The 20,513-nt window shown below is 53.3% G+C and overlaps 2 protein-coding genes across 2 annotated transcripts; both read right to left on the reverse strand.

Annotated features, from left to right (window-relative positions):
* KRT36 (keratin 36) lies at positions 1–9,730 on the reverse strand. The gene is made up of 7 exons (XM_003912990.5): positions 3,259–9,730; positions 2,496–2,578; positions 2,098–2,254; positions 1,431–1,592; positions 1,206–1,331; positions 807–1,027; positions 1–437 (listed from the first exon to the last, which is right to left on the reverse strand). Exons 1-7 carry the CDS (start codon positions 3,787–3,789, stop codon positions 242–244), a joined length of 1,476 nt encoding a protein of 491 aa, XP_003913039.3. The 5' UTR covers positions 3,790–9,730; the 3' UTR covers positions 1–241.
* A 4,694-nt stretch (positions 9,731–14,424) lies between these two features.
* Positions 14,425–19,235, reverse strand: KRT13 (keratin 13). The gene is made up of 8 exons (XM_003912988.4): positions 18,469–19,235; positions 17,087–17,169; positions 16,724–16,880; positions 16,365–16,526; positions 16,115–16,240; positions 15,802–16,022; positions 15,158–15,183; positions 14,425–14,803 (listed from the first exon to the last, which is right to left on the reverse strand). Exons 1-8 carry the CDS (start codon positions 18,937–18,939, stop codon positions 14,697–14,699), a joined length of 1,353 nt encoding a protein of 450 aa, XP_003913037.1. The 5' UTR covers positions 18,940–19,235; the 3' UTR covers positions 14,425–14,696.
* Between the last annotated feature and the right edge of the window lie 1,278 nt (positions 19,236–20,513).

Genomic DNA, 20,513 nt, shown 5'->3' on the forward strand with positions numbered 1-20,513 from the left:
TTGAGTTTGCTATGCCAGGAGAACACACTTTATTGGGTAAATTTCCAGGAAACCTGGTTTTGCATGGCGTAAAAGCACAGTTAAGTCCAGAAACACAATACGGGGAGTATTTTTAGTAGAAAAACCTGCTAAGCGTAGGGGGACCCCTCTAGGGAAGGGCAGGGTCTTTAAGCAGCCAGAAGCCACAGGGGTGTCCTCCTTCCTGTGGTCGGGGCCCTGCCCTGGTGGACCAAGTGGGCTGTCACAGCGGGCGGGACTGCACGTGCTCCCTGGAGGAGATGACTTTCCCATCTCTGATTTCCTCGGTGATGGTGCGGATCTGAGTGCCAACCTGGGGAGCCGAGGTGCAGGGCACAGCAGGGGCACAGGGCACCGGGGGGACAGAAGGAACTCTAATAGCAGGCTTGCATGCCATGGCACAAGGTGGGGGAGGAAGCCTGAGGAAACAAAATCATGCACGGTGCATTTGGCATCTGAGTACTGGGCTGAGATTCGTGTTAAACAGATCTAGAGGATCAAGCGAGACAGGTGGCCTCAGACCATCTCAGTGCCCTGAATTTCCCAAGGGTGAGAAGACCCAGCTGCAGGAATTAAGAGCAGAAACTGCCGATCAGAGAAGATGGTGGAAAACACAGGGCGTGTGTTGGATTGGAGTCTCCCGCTGCGTATGACCAACGCCTGGGACTAGATGGAGAATCTCAAGGGGCTTTGGTTTAGTCCCCTTCATCTGGGTGACAACCACTTCTGGGTTTGACGCCCTCCACATGACACTGAGGTTCAGTCAAGCCCTCCCCCAGCTCACTCACTTGCAGTCCTCTCCCTCCAGCAGGCGGCGGTAGGTAGCGATCTCGCCCTCCAGCCGGGCCTTGACGTCCAGGAGCACCTGGTACTCCTGGTTCTGCCGCTCCAGGTCGCAGCGGATCTCAGACAGCTGGGCCTCCACGTTGCTGATCAGGCACTGCATCTGGGCCAGCTGGGAGCTGTAGCGGGCCTCAGTTTCTGCCAGGGTGGATTCCAAGGAATTCCTCTGCAATGGGAAAGAGGAAGAGCTGCCCATGGGGAGGAATCCCGTACCCCAGAAACCCACAGTCCTGGGCATCTGCCTGTTGCCTGTGATCACACCCCAAGAGAGCCTGCAAGCTGAGGCTGATGCGTCAGGGACCTGCAGCAGGCCGTGGCCAGCCACTCAGGCAGGGGCCACTCACCATGCTGTGCTGGGCCTGCAGCTCAATCTCCAGGGTGTTGACCGTGCGTCTCAGCTCGATGATCTCCGTCTGGCAGCACTGCAGCTGCTCCGAGCTGGACACCACCTGCTGGTTCAGCTCCTCGGTCTGAAACACATGCGAGGGCCCAGAGCATGGTCAAACCAAGCTACTTCCAAAGGTAACCCCAGCCCAGGAGCCTGTGGTCCCAGGGCACCCCGGCCCCACCTGGGTGTTGAACCAGGCCTCCACATCTCTGCGGTTATTCTCCACCAGTGCCTCGTACTGGCATCTCATATCCTCCAGGATCTTGTTGAGATCCACTGGGGGAGCAGCATCCACCTCCACATTTAGTCGATCCCCAAGTTGACAACGCAGCACACTGACTTCCTGCAGGGAGGAGGTAAGACAGCATGAGGTTGCGAAAAGGATGCTGGATTGCAGGTTTCACTGACCTAAATTCAAACCCTCTTCCCTCAGTCACCAGCCGCATAGCATTAGACAGGATACTTAAATCTCTCTGATCCGTGGTCTCCCTGTCCGTATTTACTTCCCTCCTTCTGTGGGATATTTGTGAGATGATACAAACCCTAGGCAAATTAAATTGCTGTTTTCAGGCACTAGAGCCCAAATAGAAATTTAGTATTATGGGCAAAAGTGTAGACCCTCTATGACCTTAGGCAAGCAACTTAACCTCTTTGTGCCTAAGTTTTCTCATCTGTAAACTGGAGCTTGTAACCGTTTATAATTCTTGGGATTATTGTAAGGATGAAATGAAATGAGAATGAAATGCAAGGGTTTTGTATAGTTCCTGCCACACAGTAAGCCCAAGGCCCAGCAGTGGCTCCCTAAGCTGGATGGGAAACAATGGGAGGTGACGTGGCACCAGCCTCACCTCCTCGTGGTTCTTCTTGAGGCACATCAGCTCCTCCTTCAGGGACTCCACCTGAGCCTCCAGGTCAGCCTTGCACAGCGTCAGCTCATCCAGGATCCTACGCAGGCCGTTGATGTCGGCCTCCACCAGCTGCCGCAGGGACAGCTCTGTCTCGTACCTGCACACACAGAACCCTGCCAAGTCTGTAGCAAAGGAAACCACACACCAGCAGGGCCCCCTGCCCTACTGTCCAGCTGCAGTGACTGACGGTTCAGGAGCATGATGGTCCTTTTCCCTGAGGTCCAGGGCTCATGCCGTATTTTCCCATCCAACCTTATTCTTGCTTCACTAGCTCCCAAAGGCAGGGGATAGAGGCAAGGAAGTGGCATGGCAAACCTTCCCTGATCTGGCCCACTCACTTGGTCCGGAAGTCATCAGCGGCCAGCTTGGCATTATCAATCTGCAGGACCAGCCTGGCATTCTCAGACTTAGTCAGCAGGATCTGAGGAATGAGAGGTTTCCCATGAGCTACAGGAGGCCCAGCAGTGTGGGGGCAGGTAGGGGGATAGCTCAGCACACAGACGCCACGCTACTATGTACCACCAGCACCTTCAGCATTTCCAGCCCTGAGCCACACTCAGGTGTCAGGGGAGCATCCACCCCACAGGGTCATCCCAAGGATGTCAGTGGCCATCGGTCCTGGCACCTGTAGCCTTCAGAGTGGCACAGTGAGATACACCAGGGTGAGGCAGACCTGAGTTCAGATTCTGCATCTAACACTCAGGCTGTGTGATCTTGAGCAAGTTGCTGAACCCCTCAAAATTCAACTTCCACATCTGTTAGATGGGGTCCAGTAATACCAATCTCTCCAAGATGAAGAATAAATAAGTCAGGGAATAGGAAAGTATCGGGCACAGTGCTGTATCCAGTAGGGGCTTGGTACATCTTCCTTCCTTTCCTACAGCAAGGGAACAGGGGTGAGGAATGGCTGGCAACAAGGTACAAGCAAGAGACCAACAGAGAAGCCTGAGTCTCCCAGTAAACCAAAGCCCTAGAGAGAAAATTTGCCCTACCAGGAGAATTCCCTAAAAGCTACTGTCCCATCTGGAAAGGCCCTGGAATGAGACAGACACCTCCTAAGAGTTGGGCTGCTCAGCTGGAGAGGGGCCAGGTCTCCCTCACCTTCTGCTGGAAATCTTCGATGGTCTTGAAGTAGGACTGGTAGTCTGGGCAGATGTATGGGATCTGAGACTCGTACCACTCCCGGATGCGGCTCTCCAGCTCCGCATTCTCCCGCTCCAGCTGACGCACCTTCTCCAGGTAGTTGGCCAGGCGGTCATTCAGGAACTGCATGGTCTCCTTCTCGCTGCCATTGAAGGAGCCCTCGCAGAACCAGCCCCCGCTCCCCACAAAGCCAGAGGAGTGGCACCCAGAAGACAGGTAGGAGCCAGGCAAGCAACTCCCAAGGCCAGAGAGGCCCGACCTAGCAGAAGAGATGTACCCCGCGGCACCGGCGAGACTGGGGACCCTGCAGGAGCCCACAGAGCGGATGGAGGACACCCGAGAGATGCCGCCTGCTGTGCCACAGAGGCCCTTGACAGACCCAGTGGAGAAGGTCGGGCTGCAGGTCTGGGTGGCCATGGTGCTAGCAGAGGAAGGTTGCAGCTTAGCAAGGAGCTCGGGTTCTGGACTCTCAAGGCCTCTGTGGAACATTTATATACACTCTCCATGGGGTGTTGGCATAGTACACAACTCTTGCTCTTGGGAAAGCCTATTCCTATCCCAGAAAGCTAATCTCATTAGAGTGTCATTTTCGCTACCCATCCAGAACGCCATGCCTTGTAAAAAAAAAAAATCAAATTGTTGAATTTGGTTTGCTAAGTCGGGACTCTCCACTGTTGTCATTTCCTAGCAGAATATGAGTTTTATTGCCTCTTCAAAGAGTCTCTGCCCCAGATCCCATAAATTGGGAGTGGCTGCACGAATGACATTTGGTTCCTGCTCTCTCCATCTCCCTTCCCCTGGGGAGCCTCGTCTGTCCCTTGTCACCCCCATCCACTGCCGCCAGCCCTCATAGCTGCTCACCCCTGCCTGGGCTGCTGGGATGGTAAAAGGGAGCAAAGGAACTAAAATTCAGGGAGCACCTGTGATGTACCAGGCTCATTGTTACTTCATTACACCTCGTAACAATCCTAAGAGGTGGCTGATTTTATCTTCATTTTTACCAATGTGGAAACTGGGGCTCTGAATGGTTTAATAGCTTGCTCAGGGTGAACAGGAAGTGACTGGCAGAGCGTGGGTCTGAAACCAGGTCTCTCTGACACCAAATCCTACTTCCTTGCCCCACTGCTTCCCCACACAACTGGGGTCAAGTCTGGGTACCCAGAATTTAGGGACAGGAGACCTAGTTCAAATCCTGGCTCTGCTACTAATTTGCCCTGTGCTACAGGGGACCACTTCCTCCCTGGGAACCTCAGTGTTTTCATCAGAACAGTAGAGATCGTCATTCTGTCCCACCTGCTTCACACAGATATAAGGAGGATCGAACAAGAAGTGAAAGTGTTTTGCAATCCACTGGGTCCTGCAGAAGTGTTGGTTGGTTAGGTTAGGTTAGGTTAGGTTAGGTTAGGTTAGGTTAGGTTAGGTTAGGTTGACAGTCTTTGATGATGGTTTATGGCTGTGACCAGCAAAGGTTCATAAGTGTGAGCACTCACATGGCACTGCTGAGAATGGTCTGTCTGCCCACCGGGCACAGCAGGGCAGCGTGCCTCATAGCCAGTCCCTCAGTCAATGAACACATCATCACAGACTCCGGCATTATGGAATCTGCGTGCTTGGATCACTGGGCAGAGCTGGAGGGCAGTGTTCTCTGTGGCCATCAGCTTTTTGAACCTCATGAGTAAAATCAGTACTCTAGAACAACCTTCTCTGACCCTCCTGGTCCCTTAACAGGTCACAGAAACGGCCAATGGCAGATTCTTTGGGCAAAGGAGGAATACAAAGAAAAAAGCTAAATACTGCCAGATAGTTAAGCAAGCCGAGAGAGAAGAACCTGAGAATTAGGGACCAAAGATAAACCTGGGTCTTCCGCCTTGAAACGTGGACTTTCCCAAGGCTTGGGCAACCTGCTTACTCTGCCCCCACACACACTTGGTTTGCAAAGCTGGCGTTTATGGAAGCATTTATGTGCTTCTAAGGTTGTAATTTGCCAGCCTCTTAAAATATTTTATAAGCTTCTCTCTGAAATTATCCAGGGAGGATTGGCTGTGGTGAACACGCCTCTCCCAGCAAGGTGGACACCTTGACAAGATGTCCAGGAGCAGCTGGCAGTGGGCCCCTGTGCAGCCCCTCTGGGAGCAAGAGCAGAGCATCAGCCCTCCAGAGCGCCCACTGCCCCAGCCATGGCTTCCCCACAGCCACCCAATCTCCCCAGTTCTCCTGGCAAGGCCTAGGACTGGATTGCCATGGGGTTTCCCTAACTCAGCCCTTTGCACCATGTCATTCTTTATTGTTTGGGGCTCTCCTGTGCATTGTAAAATGTTTGACAGTGTCCCTTGACTCTACTGCCAGATGCTGGCAGCCACCCCCGCCCCAGCGTTGACAACCAAAACTGTCTGCAGACATTGCCAAACGTCCCCCATGTTGGGGGTCAGCGGACACCACCACCCCCAGATGAGAACCACTGGACTCTCAGGACCAAGACTGGGGCTCTGACCCAACCTCCCCTAAGCACCCCCCACTTCATTTTCTGGGATGACTAGTGTGGAGTCTGGCCGTCTCTGTTGGGCCCACTCAAGCAAGTCCTCAATACACCCATGCCTCTGTTTACCTTGTTTGTGACACAGTGTGCTTGTCCTGCAAAATGGGCCCGAGGGCAGCCCTCACCAAGCCCTTTGCACAGTTCTTCTCTGTTCGGGATCTCTGGCTGGTAGGCATCTGAAGTTAATATTCTCATTTTCTTTTTTGTTTTAACCCCTGTACTGTGTGATCCATATCTGAAGCTGATTCTAGGTTTCTCTCAGGACAACTGAATAAGCAAGGAGTCTACTGATCTGAATGTCCAGATGTCCCCATCATTCTCACCTGAGCGTCAAGAGGGCCACTGTGGACCAGAGAGGTGCCTCTAGGGTTGTGGGGAGAGGAATGTACCTTCCCTGGAGCAGGGGACCAGCTCGTCAAAGGAGAAAGTCTTTCAGCTGCCCTCAGTGTCCTGCCTTTTTCCTTATTGTTGACTGCACAGCCAACCCCCTCCGCACACAAGAGAAGGGCCCTGAGCCTGGACTCAGTGAGAACTAAGTTCAAGCTGCTCCATCCCTCTAAGCCTCAGCTTTCACAGTAGGTCTGTGGAGGTCATAACACCACAATCACGGGATTGTGAGAACTACATCCAAAGGGGCTTGATAAACAGGAAGTCATTTCACAGATTTAAGAGACTGAAACTGCTCTTAGTACCCATATAGTCAGAACCCCAGTCCAGTGCTGTTTCCGGGGCACAAACCACTTGCCCTGGTTTAATGGAATACTAATTCAGAGGCCTAACCCAGCTGTCTGAGAAAAGACAGCTGCTCAAAGAGCATGGTCTGGGATGGTGTCCAAAGCTGCAGCAGTCCCCTCAGCTAGGAGTCTCCATCTGGCCTCTGACCCTTACTCTAGAAGCTTCCAAAAACTCTCACCTTACCTGCAGGCTGCAGTGCTGACAGGACGCCCTGTCCACCATGATCCCAGCTTGGGGGCAGGGGAAGAAGGGGAATGCTGCCATAGGAATGGAAAGCGTCCTGGTCTTTCCCCAAGCCCATCTTGAAAGGCCACCAAGTTCAACATCAACCCCTGAGTTTCTGGCCCCTTCTTTGACAGAAAGAAGTCTGCACCCTGAAATGAACTTCAATCTGAAAACCAAGGTTCTCCATGGGCAAAGACCTGAAATATCAAGCCCAAGTCTCCTTCTGCCCAGCTCTGAACAGTCCCTTCTGTGCACAAGGCATTACTGTCACAGTGTGCCCAAGGAGGGAGTGAGTTCTTCAAGCAGAGTATCTCCTTTATGCTTCTCTGGGCTTTGGTCAGAACATGCTGGTCACCACCACCCAAAGGCCCCAAAGATAGTGAAGGAAACAAACCAGACAGCAGCCTCTGAGGTAGCCAGGCCAACCAGAAATGGGTACCGACAAGAATAAGATCTCTGCAGAAGGCCGATGGTTGTCTGTTAGAGCAGCCTGCTGGTTTCAGCTCCATCTTTCTGGTTTTCTCCTACTGCCTCTTCCACCCTTAAGGTCCATACACCCAGATCCTACAGAATTTCCCACCAGAAGAGGCACCTAAGAAGTGTTCATTCCATGTTTTAACCTCTTCAGATCCACCCAGCACCCAGCGGTCACCCAGGACCCTGGGAGACCCACAACTCATCCTCATTTCCTCCACACAACTGAATTTTCCTTGGAACAAAGAATACATTCAAGTGACAAAGCACCTGGGAGTCCTGTCCCCTCCCCTGAGATGCAGGGTTCTATATAATGTGTGTCAAATAACCCCATCAACAGCTCGTGCCAAATACACTGTCAGCTTAGGTTAGATTCTAGTGCCGACATGCAACAACAGGTACACAAAGTTGAAGAAAGCCTTACAAAAGGGGGAAACCCTACATTAAGACCTTTCTAGCCAGCAATGTAATTTTTCCAAAAACTCCAGGAAAAGTCTTGTTTATTCAGTTTTGATGGTAGAAAACTAAGGGCCGTTCACAGACCTGATAAAGAGAGCGTTGCCAGATTTAGCAAATTTTTTTAATGTGGTATTAGGAGCACACTTAGAGAGTTTGTGTGTGTGTGTTGTTGTTGTTGTTGTTGTTGTTGTTTACCTTCAATTCTGATCTAACTGGGTATCCTGTGTCTGAAACCTTCAGTAAGGAAACATCGCTGGTTGAGAGGCTTGGCCAAACAAATGCAGCTGTTCCTTCCCTTGTGGTCTGTCACCATGGCTGGCTGTTTTCAGGGTCAGGCATAGAGGGCTTCCCTTGGAGAACCGTGCCTTCCTGTCCTGTCACACCCTGCTCTCAGTGGCTGTCATTCTTGCCCTCCCAAGTCCAAACAGTACTTGGAGGTGCGGAGACTGAATTATCCTGCCTCCCATCCTGGCCACCTCAGTGACATTCCACCCTCATGGCAGCTGCCTTCAGCAGGATGACTCAGACCTTCCTGGACAAGATTTGGCAAGTCTCTCTCTGCTCCATTTCCCACCCCAAAGCCTGTGCCCCAAATGTCTGCCTGCCCACTGCTATCACCCAGCCTCACCACGCTCAAGATGATCTGAACATGCACTCAGTGGTGAAGGAGGTCCCCTCCACTGCCTGGCTGCCCCTCCACAGCGTTGGTCCTGTTCCTGAGCGGTGGCTCCTCCTGAGACACTAGGGCCCTACAAGAAGCATGGGTCCAGCTTCCCAACCTACTGTTCCTGGCCTGGTCCTAAGCCCCCATCAGACCTTGACCTTCATCAGGCCTTCAAAGTCCTACTTGACAAGGCCCAGAGTTACTCTAGAAATCTCTTCTCCCGCAAAATACAGAAGTATTTTCTCTCCCCCTGGGGTGTGGTTTTTGCACTTGCCCAGGATTTCAAGGTTCTGCTCCAAGCTGCTTTTGCCATGGTAGATACCCAGAGAGCCACCCTCACCCCAGCCTTAAGCCGTACCTCTCTGGTCCTCTTGTGGCCAAGCTCAGCCTTCCACATCTCAGGGCCCACCGCCTTCTCCCCTCGGGCCAGCTCTCCCTGCACAGCTGCACTGGCTGCCAGCTCCCATCTGGAAGAGTCCACAGTCTCCTGCTCAGACCCACTGAGTCCCTAACTCCCCCACCCCACTTTTATGGTTGGAGCATTTCGGAGCGTCCTTTCTCTCCCTGGTGTGCTTGGAGAAGCTGTGATTGTGGGAGATGCACGGCCAGGCCCACTGGGAGAAAAGAGCTGGTACCTCAGTGTCTAGCGTCCCCTTGATTCAAGTATCACTTAGCTGAACCATAAAGTGAATTTTCCGAACACCCTGTTTGATTGGACTTGTAGTCTGCATTTACAGGGACCAGTATGCAATTGATTTGACTCTCTTCCTAACAAAAGCGTGTCTACAAACCAGACTGTGGGCTCCGGACTGTAATTTACCATGCCTGACACTGTGGATTTTACTTGCAAACTGGTCTGAGATCCTTGGATGAAAGAAGCCACAGTCATTATGACTGTTCATAAAAAGGGATACCAGTTCTTGGCCAAGTCCCCCAAATACCCACCCCCAACAGGTACCTGTGCAAGTCTCAGCAACACCTGCCACCTGCTTATTTTCTCTCAAACTCTGCAAGAGGATGGAGGATGTGAAGTGTGTCCAGCTCTTTTGGAGCCCCCAGAGGAGCTGCTCAAAGGGACACAAACCACATATTCTGCTCCGCTCCAGCCACCAATAGTCCCAGGGGCACCATCCAAAAGAGGGCAGGTCCCTGGGCAGCCCCTCAGATGCCCTGACCCAGGCAGGGAGGAAGGAAGGGCCCCCACAGCTGACTAAGAAAAGCTGGAAGTGGCCAGGCACAGTGGCTCACGTCTGTAATCCCAGCAGTCTGAGAGGCTGAGGCAGGTGGATCACCTGAAGTCAGGAGTTCGAGACCAGCCTGGCCAACATGGTGAAACCCTGTCTCTAGTAAAAATACAAAAATTAGCTGAGCATGGTGGCGCACATCTGTAATCCCAGCTACTTGGGAGACTGAGGCAGAAGAATTGCTTGAATCCAGGAGGCAGAGGTTGCAGTGAGCAGAGATCATGCCACTGCACTCCAGCCTGGGTGACAGAGCAAAACTCTGTCAAAAAAAAACAAAAACAAAAAAAACGCTGGAAAAGTCCATCACACCCATCGCCCTGTACCGCCTGCTATGACTTCGCTTCCTAATCCTCCCCTACGGCTTCCCTTGGCTGGGACTCAGGATCTACTATGGATCCTCAAAGCTATCACCCAACACAGAGGGGAAATAGGCACCAAGGGGGTCTCAGGCCTAGAACATGCCTGCAGCCACAGCCTGCTTGTCAAGGGCCCAGCTGGGGCCCCATGTTGAGACCAGGCCCGGCCAGGACTGGGTCTAGGGTCCAGCCCCTCCACCCTGTGTCCCAGCACGTGGCCATCGAGGCACTGACCTGCTTTCTGGGGTGAGCCTGCCCCCTGCAGGGCCCGGGCAGGACAGCCACCGCATTGAGGAGGGCAGCAACCTGGCTCATTCCCCAGGGTGGAGCCTGGAAGAGAGGGAGGTGCCTGCTGCTCAGGGTGAGGAGGAAGTGGCTGAAATGCCAGGAGTCACAGAACAGCGCCATGTCTCTCCACCTGTGTGGGCCACCCTCTGCCCTCCTCCCTCCAGTGCCTGACCAGGCTCTGAGGCGCCAAGACACCCCAGGAATATCGCAGGCTTGATTCCTTCATCCCCTAGGCTTTGGGATCTGGGAGAGAGCCTCGCTTCTCCCCCTAGATTCCTGGAGCTGAATGCTTGACCCTTGGCAAAGGACTAGCCCCAGTCTTGGAAAGCACATTGGAACCACAGGTCCCAGCTCTCCCGCTGGGCAGGTCTTTGACCCTGTCCAGACCTCAGTCTTTCCATGTGTAAAATGGGCACAGCTGCGCCAATTCATGGGATTGCTGTAAAGATGAAATGAAAGAAAGGATGAGAATAAAGGATATGCTACTGTGTCCCCCTTTCCATTATCTCTTTCATTCCAGCATCTGTTGTGCTGACATGGCCTCATTCACAAACAATCACTGGTATGGAGATTAGCCAGGTGCCATTGCAAAGGGGCTGTTTCCTCATAGCCACAGCCCTGGGAAGAATCAGTGTGAGACTGGCATGGGTGTGGCACATAGGTCAACCCTGGGAAGGTCAACCCAGCAGGCCTGATAAATCTGCCCTCATTTGAATGGCCGCCCCACACCTGATAAAGAGTTGAGTCCCAGGGAGAATGAAGTGAATTCACCACCCACCACCTCTCCCAGCCTTCTGACCATAGAGCCAAGATGACCACCTTCTATTCCCAACTCGGGAAGGCTCCTGTGGTAGCTTTGGCAGAAACACCTGCTCTTGGCCTGCCCTCTGAGCTTCTCCGGGATTCCTGATGGAGCCACCGAGGTCCCCAGATGGGGCCCAGCTTCTCAGTGTCCTCCCTGGGGTCTGGGTGAAAGGCTCTCAGGCCAGAGTCCCCACTGGGCCTAGAGTGCAGCTCATGTCACTGCTCCCATGGGTAACTACCCTCACTCCCACCATGTTCTGCAAAACTAGCTCAGAGAATGAGAGGGCTGCCCCTAAATAGCCTTGCCCAGGGTCTGAGGAAGAGAGGCTGCTCCAGGCCCTGTAAGCCCTGGGATCTGGACCCCATGGTGCCTTGGAGCAGCCAGGGTAGTTCAGCGTTGAGACTCCAGGCCCCTCTCTCAGTCTAGGGTAGGGGCTCCTGTGCCCTCTGTACAATGCTTACTAACAACTTTCATTTCCCATGGCTTGTATCTATTTATTCCCTCATTTCTCCATTCAGCCCTTATAACATTCTAGGTATGAGGATGAGACTGACAATGAAATCGGCCCTACCCAGAAGGAACACATAGCTTAGAAAAGAGAACCAGAAAGATCATGACCAGAGGTATCTTGTTTACTGAGCACTTACTGTGCACTAGTGACTGTTCTGAGCACTTGGACTTTAATTAACCTATGAGGAAGGAAGACTTAGCAGATGAGGAAGTGAGGCCAGGAAGGTTGAGTAACTTGCCCAGGATTACAAATGCAAATCAGGTCCCTGTGGCTCTAGGCTCCATGAACACTGCACTCCAGTCATTGCTGACAGCACAGGGTCTTGCTGGGATCAGTGGGGAAGACCAGAGAAGACCTAGAGCAAACGATGAAACCTGAGCAGAGTTGTGAAGATTGTGACAGTTCACTGGGGTGGGTGTCTCCTCCTACCTTCCTGTTAACCCATGGACTCCTTGAAGACAGAGGCTTCCTTTCATCTGCCTCTCTTTCTCCGAGACCCCATACAGTGCCTGGTATACAGCTGTCACTCAATAGATAGCTGCTGACCAAATAGGTTACAAAAAACGTTAAAAGGTGCCGGGAGCAAGGGCACGTCCTGTTTCTCTTTGACGCCTTAGCTCCTGGCGCCGTTCCAGGCACGTGAACTTGAGTGGAGCCCCCCACCTTGTTCTGTCGTGCGGGTGGCGGGGTCTGGGGTGGGATTTGGAATGGTGGAGGGTGGACACCTTTCTGCTGGTTTAGCAAGCTGTGCCAGGCATGTCTGAGCAACCGCTGTGTGAATAAGACAACTGCGTGCAGCCCATACCCAGGCTTGAGGTGGGGGAAGAGAAGGAAGACAAGGAAGGGGGAGAATAAACCACACAGGGAGCAGCAGAGGGGAGGGGAGGGAATATGAGGACGGTGCCAGAGGAAGGGGGCAGATGGCCAGGGTGCCGGAACTCCATCTACCCTCTGCCTTAAGCCCCATGACAAAAATCAAATGGCACTGGAGGGGCATTTCCCCAGTTTGTTCATTCATCTCTGCCTTTCATCAGCCCTGACGGAGCCCACCTGCACTCCGTTGGATGACAGACCCCCCTTTGAGGAAGGCACAGCCCTGCCCCTTAGAGCACACTGTCAGTGCTAGGACAGATGGGCGCACACATGTGAACACCCAACTGTGCCCCACCTCAGCCGGGTGCTGCAGAGGAGGGGGTGTCCATCTCGTCTGAATTTTGAATAAAAGTTGGTAGTCTCCAATAAAACCAAGACAGGAGTGTGGAGAGAAAGGAGAGAGGAAGGCTGGGTCAGATGGAGGTCTCTCGTTGAACAAAACCCCCAGGGTACCCAGCCACCTGCCTGCTTCCTCGAGGGCAGTTTGGGGTGGCAGGAATTTGAGGTGGGTAAGGGAGGCTAGTGTAGGAGCCATGAGATGGCAGGAGAGGCCAGCAAGGAGGCTGTAGCCCACATGCCCATAGTTAGGACGAGAAAGGACGTCTATGACTAACCTACAGTGTCCATCAGGGAAGCCTTGTGAAGGGGGTGTCTAGGCTGAGAGAGACAAGGCTCAGGATCCAGGCTCCTGGCTCAGCTTTTCAGGTTCTCCAGGATAAAGGGCAAGGAAGGACCAGATCTAGGAGGATGATGGACGCTCTTTTGCATGGGTGGATTGAAGGAGGTGGCCCCCGCTGGAGTGTGGAGCATGGAGGCAGGGAGGCCAGCAAGGAGGCTGTGCCCACATGCCCATAGTTAGGACGAGAAAGGACGTTATGACTAATACAGTGTCCATGGGAAGCCTTGTGAAGGGGGTGAGGGAGAGAGACAAGGCCAGGATCCAGGCTCCTGGCTCAGCTTTTCAGGTTCTCCAGGATAAAGGGCAAGGAAGGACCAGATCTAGGAGGATGATGGACGCTCTTTTGCATGGGTGGATTGAAGGAGGTGATGTCCGGCTCACAGTTGGCAATGGGAGTCTGAGACTGGGAGGGACCTCAGCGGAAATTCAAGTTTGGGCGTTATCAGAACATATGGGCAACTGTAACCATGGGCATGTCCTGGATGACCCACAGGGACAGTGAAGAGGAAAAAGAGAAGAACACCCACACCAGAATCCAGGGGGCGAGTCAACGTGTAAGGAGTGAGCAGAGCAAGAGGAGGCTGCAAATCAGAGCAGGGGCAACCAGAGGGTCAGGGGTAGATCGGGGAGTGCAGAGAGAAGGGGCCAGGTTAGTGCAGCGGCCGGCCAGGGAGCTGGTCCCAGGAGTGGCTGGGAGTGGCAGGACCTAGCGGTGGGCCAGGGAGGACATTAGGAGTGGATGCCTCAGGCCAACAGGGAGCCATTTGCCTGAGAAGAAACACGCTCTGCAGGAAGCAGGGAGGCAGCAGGTGGGGCCTGGGCCTCCTTCTCCCCAGATCACCCCTTCACTGGCCCCTTGCAGCCTGCCCCAGAGGCCTCTGTACTTGACGCCCACATTTCCCCCACCCTTGACTCCACTATCAGCGCATCGCTGCCGTTCTCACTGAACATCCTCATCTGCCAGGCTGTTGAACTGGCTCACGTGCCCCTGCGCTGCCTCTGGTGTGTTCCATCTGTCTATGTCTGCTGGACACCATCGTCTGTGAGCTGCCTGTGTCCTCTGTTTGCTGTTGTTGTGCCTGTGTGCTCTGTTTGCTGTTGTTGTGCCTGTGTGCTCAGGTGGCCTATGGGCCTGTGTCTGTCCTTCCTAGATAGAAAGCTCCCTAGGCCGGTCCTTGTCTGGATTAGCTGCTCCACCCAGCTGTGTCCCCCTCACCCCCTAAACCAGGGCCCTAGTAGGGGCCACCTCAGAAACCAGGCCAGAATCAAAAATACGTTTGCAGAAAGGCAGGAAACTTTATTGAATTATTGTTTCTTTGGGGTAGAGAAGTTGAGAAACCAAAGAGTATCCAGGTCACAGAGGAGAGAGATCCAATGGGAAGAGAAGGGCACAGAGGGCCCATCCTCAGGAGACAGTCGGGATGTGGGGTCCTGAAAGCAGAGGGATTGAGGCTTGGGTGCAGCAGCCCCTCCCCTCTCCTGCAGGGAACTGCCAGCTCTCTCCTCCTCTGGGTGCCGAAGACAGAGGGAGGGGACGCCAGGCAGATTTAAGGCCTACGGACGTCAGAAGTGCGGCGGCCAGAGGCATTAGAGGTGGTGGTAACAGAGACACTGGAAGTTGTGGTAACAGAGGTGCTTCGGGGGCTGACGCTTCCTGGGAAACGGGAGACAAAACACGCTCAGGCTGGAGGAGACCCACCTCAGGCCAGGGCAGGACCCCCCAGGAGGGCTCGCAAACTCCTCATTAGTCAGGTGGTTCATGGATGGGGACTCTATCATCCCCAAAGATGGCTCTTGCCAAGACAGCCCAATAGCTCTATGGGGCAGAGCCATCAATTTCAAAATGAAAATCAATGAGCAAATGACCACTTCCACCCCAGCTCTCCACTCCCCTACACTGGAGAGCCCAGCACTGGCTCCCTCCCTCCCCGCCAGCTCCCACCCCCACTGGGGCAGTGAACAGGAGCCTAACTCCGCCTCCCCCCACTCCATGGGGCTGTTCCCTTACCTGCTGAGGAAGGGACACCAGTCATCCTGGGAGAGAGGAGAGAGGTGGCCATGAGCAGAGGGTAACTGAGGGCAGGTGCCTATCTGTTCCTCTGGGGGAGTGCCTCGGCTTGTCACTTGGAGCCCCTGGGCTAGACTCTAGTGCCTCCTAGCTGTGCCCCCAGCTCAAGAGGCAGCAGCATCAGGTGCCTGTCTGTCTTGCCTGTCTATCTGTCTGTCCGAGAGGTCTCAAGGGGAGATATTATTAGCCACAAGATTCAGGGTGTTCGTCCTCCCTCTGAATCGCCCAAACCCACAACCCTCCACCTGAGCCCTGAGCCCACAAGGTGGCTTGATCTCTGCTAAGGGTCTAAAGGCTGCTAAAGCACCATAGTAATAGCTTTGTTCAGCTGAGCTGAATCCAAGCTCGTATTTTTCCATTATCAGATGTTCCCTCCACAGTCTCTATTCCCTCCAGTCGAACTCGGAGGCCAGAATTCGAAAGTTTAAAGGTGTTAACCTTGCAGCCTACCAAGGAAATGTCCCGTAAACTCAGTAAGGGGTCTCCTCTCTGACATGAGGGGGTGGATCTCTAAGGCGCTGCCTGCTCTGACACCCAAGGGTCCTGCAGTCACTATCCTAAGAAAGAGGCTGGAGAGGACCTACTTGGCGTCCTGGTCCTCGAGCAGGCTGCGGTAGGTGGCGATCTCCTGCTCCAGCCGCGTCTTGATGTCCAGCAGCATCTTGTACTCCTGGTTCTGGCACTCCATCTCACTGCGGAGCTCGCTCAGCTGGGCCTCGATGCTGCTGATGAGCCCCTGGATCTGCTGCAGCTGCAGGGCATAGCGGCACTCCGTCTCCGCCACCGTGTTCTCCAGCCCGGCTTTCTGGTGGAGCGACAGAGAAGAAGTTACGGGGGCAGCCAGGCCAGAGGGAAACCTAGAGGTGGTGGCCACCAGGCAGGAGGCCGCAGGCATACCATGCTCAGCTGGGACTGCAACTCAATCTCCAGGCCCTGGAGCGTGCGCCTGAGCTCCGTGATCTCTGTCTTGCTGGTCTGAATCATGGCAGTGTTGGTAGACACCTCCTTGTTCAGCTCTGCACTCTGAAATGCAAGCAGGAAGAAGGTGATGGGGAAGCTCAGCTCAAGCAGCCTGACCAAGAGGCTGTGTCCGCCCGGCTCCCCGGCTATATGGGATAAGGCTATGTGGGGTGGGAGGGCCAGGTACCTTGGCGTGGAACCATTCCTCAGCATCCCGGCGGTTCCTCTCTGCCATGGCCTCGTACTGCGCCCGCATCTCCGCCAGCACGCGGGTCAGGTCAATGCCCGGGGTGGCGTCCATCTCCACGTTGACCTGGCCGACCACCTGGTTGCTGAATTCCTTCATCTCCTGTGGGGATGGGAAAGGAAGATGTGTGAGGCTCCACATTCTCCCTCTCCTCCCTCTCCTTGGCTGTGAGTGCTGGCAGAGTGTTCTGGAAAGTGTTTCCAGGTCCTACAGTGGAGGACTGTGTCCAGCTGCAGGGGAGGGCTCCTCCTTCTCACTGGAGGTGGCTCAGCCCAGGGCAGCCTGCAATCCCCGCTCACCTCCTCGTGGTTCTTCTTCATGTAGGCCAGCTCCTCATTCAGGCTCTCGATCTGCATCTCCAGGTCAGTCTTAGACAGGGTGAGCTCATCCAGCACCCGGCGCAGGCCATTGATGTCGGCCTCCACGCTCTGGCGCAGGGCCAGCTCGTTCTCATACCTAAAATAGTAAAAAAAAAAAAAAAAAAGATGTTTTTTGAAAAAGCAAGACATAAATGATATGAGACACTCCCCCCACCCCTGCACTGGACTCCAATACTTCTAGACCTTCACTCCTGGGATGCTCCAATGTCATTGGTCAGATGGGCTTTTGTCTAAACTAAGAGACTCCTGGGAAAGGAGAAGGAGGGGAAAAAAAAAACTCACTTGAGCCTGAAGTCATCCGCAGCCAGCCTGGCATTGTCAATCTCCAGGATGACCCGGTTGTTTTCAATAGTGGCAGTCAGGATCTACAAAATGCAGAAGAAAGTTACCTCTACGGCATGGGTGTCCAGTCTGTTGGCTTCCCTGGGCCACATTGGAAGAAGAAGAATTGTCTTGGGCCATACTTAAAATACGCTAACATTAACAATAGCTGATGGGCTAAAAAGAAATTGGCAGAAAAACCTCATAATGTTTTAAGAAAGCTTACAAATTTGTGTTAGGCCTCAGTCAAAGCCATCCTGGGCCACATGCAGCCCACCAGCCACAGGTTAGACAAGCTTACTCTGGGGGGGTCCATGTGCTTGAGGAGGTGGCCTGGGAAAACATGGGCAGGACCTGGTTCCCATGGGGCTCTGCCTCTAAACTGTCCTGTGAGCTGGGACAAAGCATCTCCTTCTGGGCCTCCATTGCTCTTCTGTAAAGTGAGGGGTGGGGCTGTATCCCCTTCAGTCGTTTCTATCACTTTAATATTCCATGTCTGAGCACCCTGGGGAAGACGCAGGGAGTGCATTTCTGAAGAATGACCTGCTGAGAACATCTTTGGTTCGTCATGTCTCAGCAGCCTCAGACTAGCACCCTCCCTAGGCCACTGTCAGGAGGGACTCGGTTTGGTGCCACATATCTCACAATCACTTTGCTGGAGCTGACCTCCCAGCTGAGTGGTGGGGAAATCCAGCAAATATTCCCATCCGTTTGAATTTCTTGTCTAAACGTTTATATTCCAAAGCACTGAAAGTCTACTCCCTATGGCCAGGACTTAGCCCAGGCTGGTCGATTTCTGCTCCAATAGGCTGATATCACAGCACAACAGACAGGGCTTGACAAAGGGCACCCAGGCTCAGCATAGACTGAGCCTCTGCCTCTCTCTCCCCCACCTTGGCCATCGCCAGTTGAGAATACCAGTTTGAATGGGACCCCTACAAAGTAAACAGTTATTCCCAGGGCAATGAATGAACATGTCTCTCTTTCTCTATTGGTTTCCCGCATTCTTAGTGGCTTTTAAACCTGTCATGTTTCCAGATAACTCAGTAGGTTAGGATTATAGAGATCGACTCATGAATAACATAACTGTCTGGAAAGCAGTAGAAAAACTGACATGAGAAATAACAATCATAAAAATGAATAATGAGAGAAAACGCATTTGGGGAGCTGTGGCATGAGAAAGTCCATCAGAGATAGAGACTCTCGGTAGTAAAAGAGGAGGCTTTTCCCCTGCAAGAAGGATGTGAATTCTATCCACACCTGGTCCCCCACAACACTGTGTTTCTTGGCCTTGGAGGCTCTACCCTGCGTGGAGGACCCCTCCCCAGCTTCCAAGGGCTCACCTTGTCCCGCAGCTCTTCAATGGTCTTGTGGTAGGGGCTGTAGTCCCGCTCAGGGCTAGCTGGGCTCTGCTTCAGGTGCCAGTCACGGATCTTCACCTCCAGGTCGGCGTTGGCCTCCTCCAGGGCGCGCACCTTCTCCAGGTAGGAAGCCAGGCGGTCATTGAGGTTCTGCATGGTGATCTTCTCATTGCCAGTGAGGAGGCCACCATCACAAGCACCAAAATCAACAAAGCCACCAGCAAAACCCCCACCAAAGCCACCTCCAAGGCCACCTCCGTAGCCACCTCCAAAGCCACTACCAGCCCCTCCACCAAAGCCACAGGTCACGCCGCCTCCGTAGCCTCCAGCTGATCCCCCAGAGACAAACCGAGTTGAACAGCTAGAGACACCACGGCCTCCTCCCAGCTGGCAAGAGCCACCCCCAAAACCGCCTCCATAGCTGGCGGAGGAGCTCTGCAGGCGGAGGCTCATGGTGAGAGCAGGATTGAGAGCAGGTGCAGACAGAAGCTTGCTTGGCCTGGGCTGAGGACTGTGGCTCTTCCCCGGAGTGGACACCTTTTATACACCTCCACGGGGGCTGGATATCGTCTCTCCTCCCTTCCCCACCCTCTGACTTGGTGCCAACTACACTTCTGTTTCCCACAAGCTTAGTTATCTCTGCTCTCTCCAGGGTGGGTTGTGCCTTTTGGGGATGGCTTTTTTTTAATCCTTAACAAAAGGAATGATTCAGAGGGGACAGCATTCTGCCTGAGACTGCCCTTTTGACAAGTGAATTCTGTTTCACCTCCACTTAAGGAGTTCACTCTGCAGGCTCTGAGCCCCACCCAGTATTAGAACGGGACCTGAGATGCAGAGGCCTGCCAGGAGCTTCTGCAAGGAAAGTGGTGGCTGCAGAGTGGCTCTGTGCTTTCCAAGATCACGGTAGCCCTCGACCTTCCTTTTTTCTATACCTAAAACTTCTGACTGGGATGTCCTGGGTTCTTCTTAGCACTTCATCTACTCCAGGGGCCCCAGCAACTCTGATGACAAACTTGGCTTGGTCCAATAGAATCAACTGCCTTCAAAGTATTTAGACTGATAAAGAAATACCTCCCAGGCCATCAGAAAAAGTCACAGTGACAGAGGGATCTTAGGGGCCATCAGACACAGCTGTGGAAACTCAGGCGGGGAAAGAGGAAGTGGCCCTGTGCATTATCATAGCGAATATTCTCAGAGCCCTCACCATAGGCAGGAACCAGGTGAAGTTGCTTTATACTCGTCATCTCATTTAACCTTCACAGCAGCCCCAGGAGGAGGGTCCTACTATTGCCCCCATTTACACATGAGGAAAATGAACCTTAAGGGCAGAATCAGGACTGAAATCCAAGTCTGGTTCTGTCTGACACTAAGGCACATTTTTTTTAGGTACATTTTTCATACAGTAAAATGTATAGATCACGTGTCCAGCTTGATGTCATGCATGGGTATGCACTACCTGTGTAAACACCATCCAGGACATTCCCAGCGTTCCATAAATGTCCTTGTGCCTTTTCCCAGTCAATTACCTGACTCCACACCCCTGATGTAACCACTCTTCCAGCTTCTGTCCCCATAGACAAGTTCAGAGGTCCTCAGCTAGAGGCTGCTTTGCTCCCCAGAGGACGTTTGACAATGTCTAGGAACATTTTGGTTGTCACAACTTGGGGGTACTACTGATAGCTAAAGACCAGGGATGCTGCTAAACATATTATAAGGTGCAAGACAGTCCCCACAGCAAAGAATTATCAGACCCAAAATATCAATAGTGTTGAGGTTGAGATGCCCTGGGTCGGTCTGGCCCTCGGGTTGAATCACTCCATGACACTAACTGCTTTAGGGCACAGCCATGTCCAGGAAGATGGCCCTGTAATAACGTGAGCAGGGTCCTTTCTAGTACGCCAGTCATATGAGGTCTGTCCCAACCTGTGAGTGTTTGATCAAGAGGCCACATAAGAGGATGTGACACAGGACCTGGGACCAGGGTCTCTGCTTAGGATCCTGAGATGTGGCTGAGAAACTCAGGGACG

Source organism: Papio anubis, chromosome 17 (genome assembly GCF_008728515.1).
Source record: "Papio anubis isolate 15944 chromosome 17, Panubis1.0, whole genome shotgun sequence".
In the NCBI taxonomy this organism is placed as follows: Eukaryota; Metazoa; Chordata; class Mammalia; order Primates; family Cercopithecidae; genus Papio; species Papio anubis.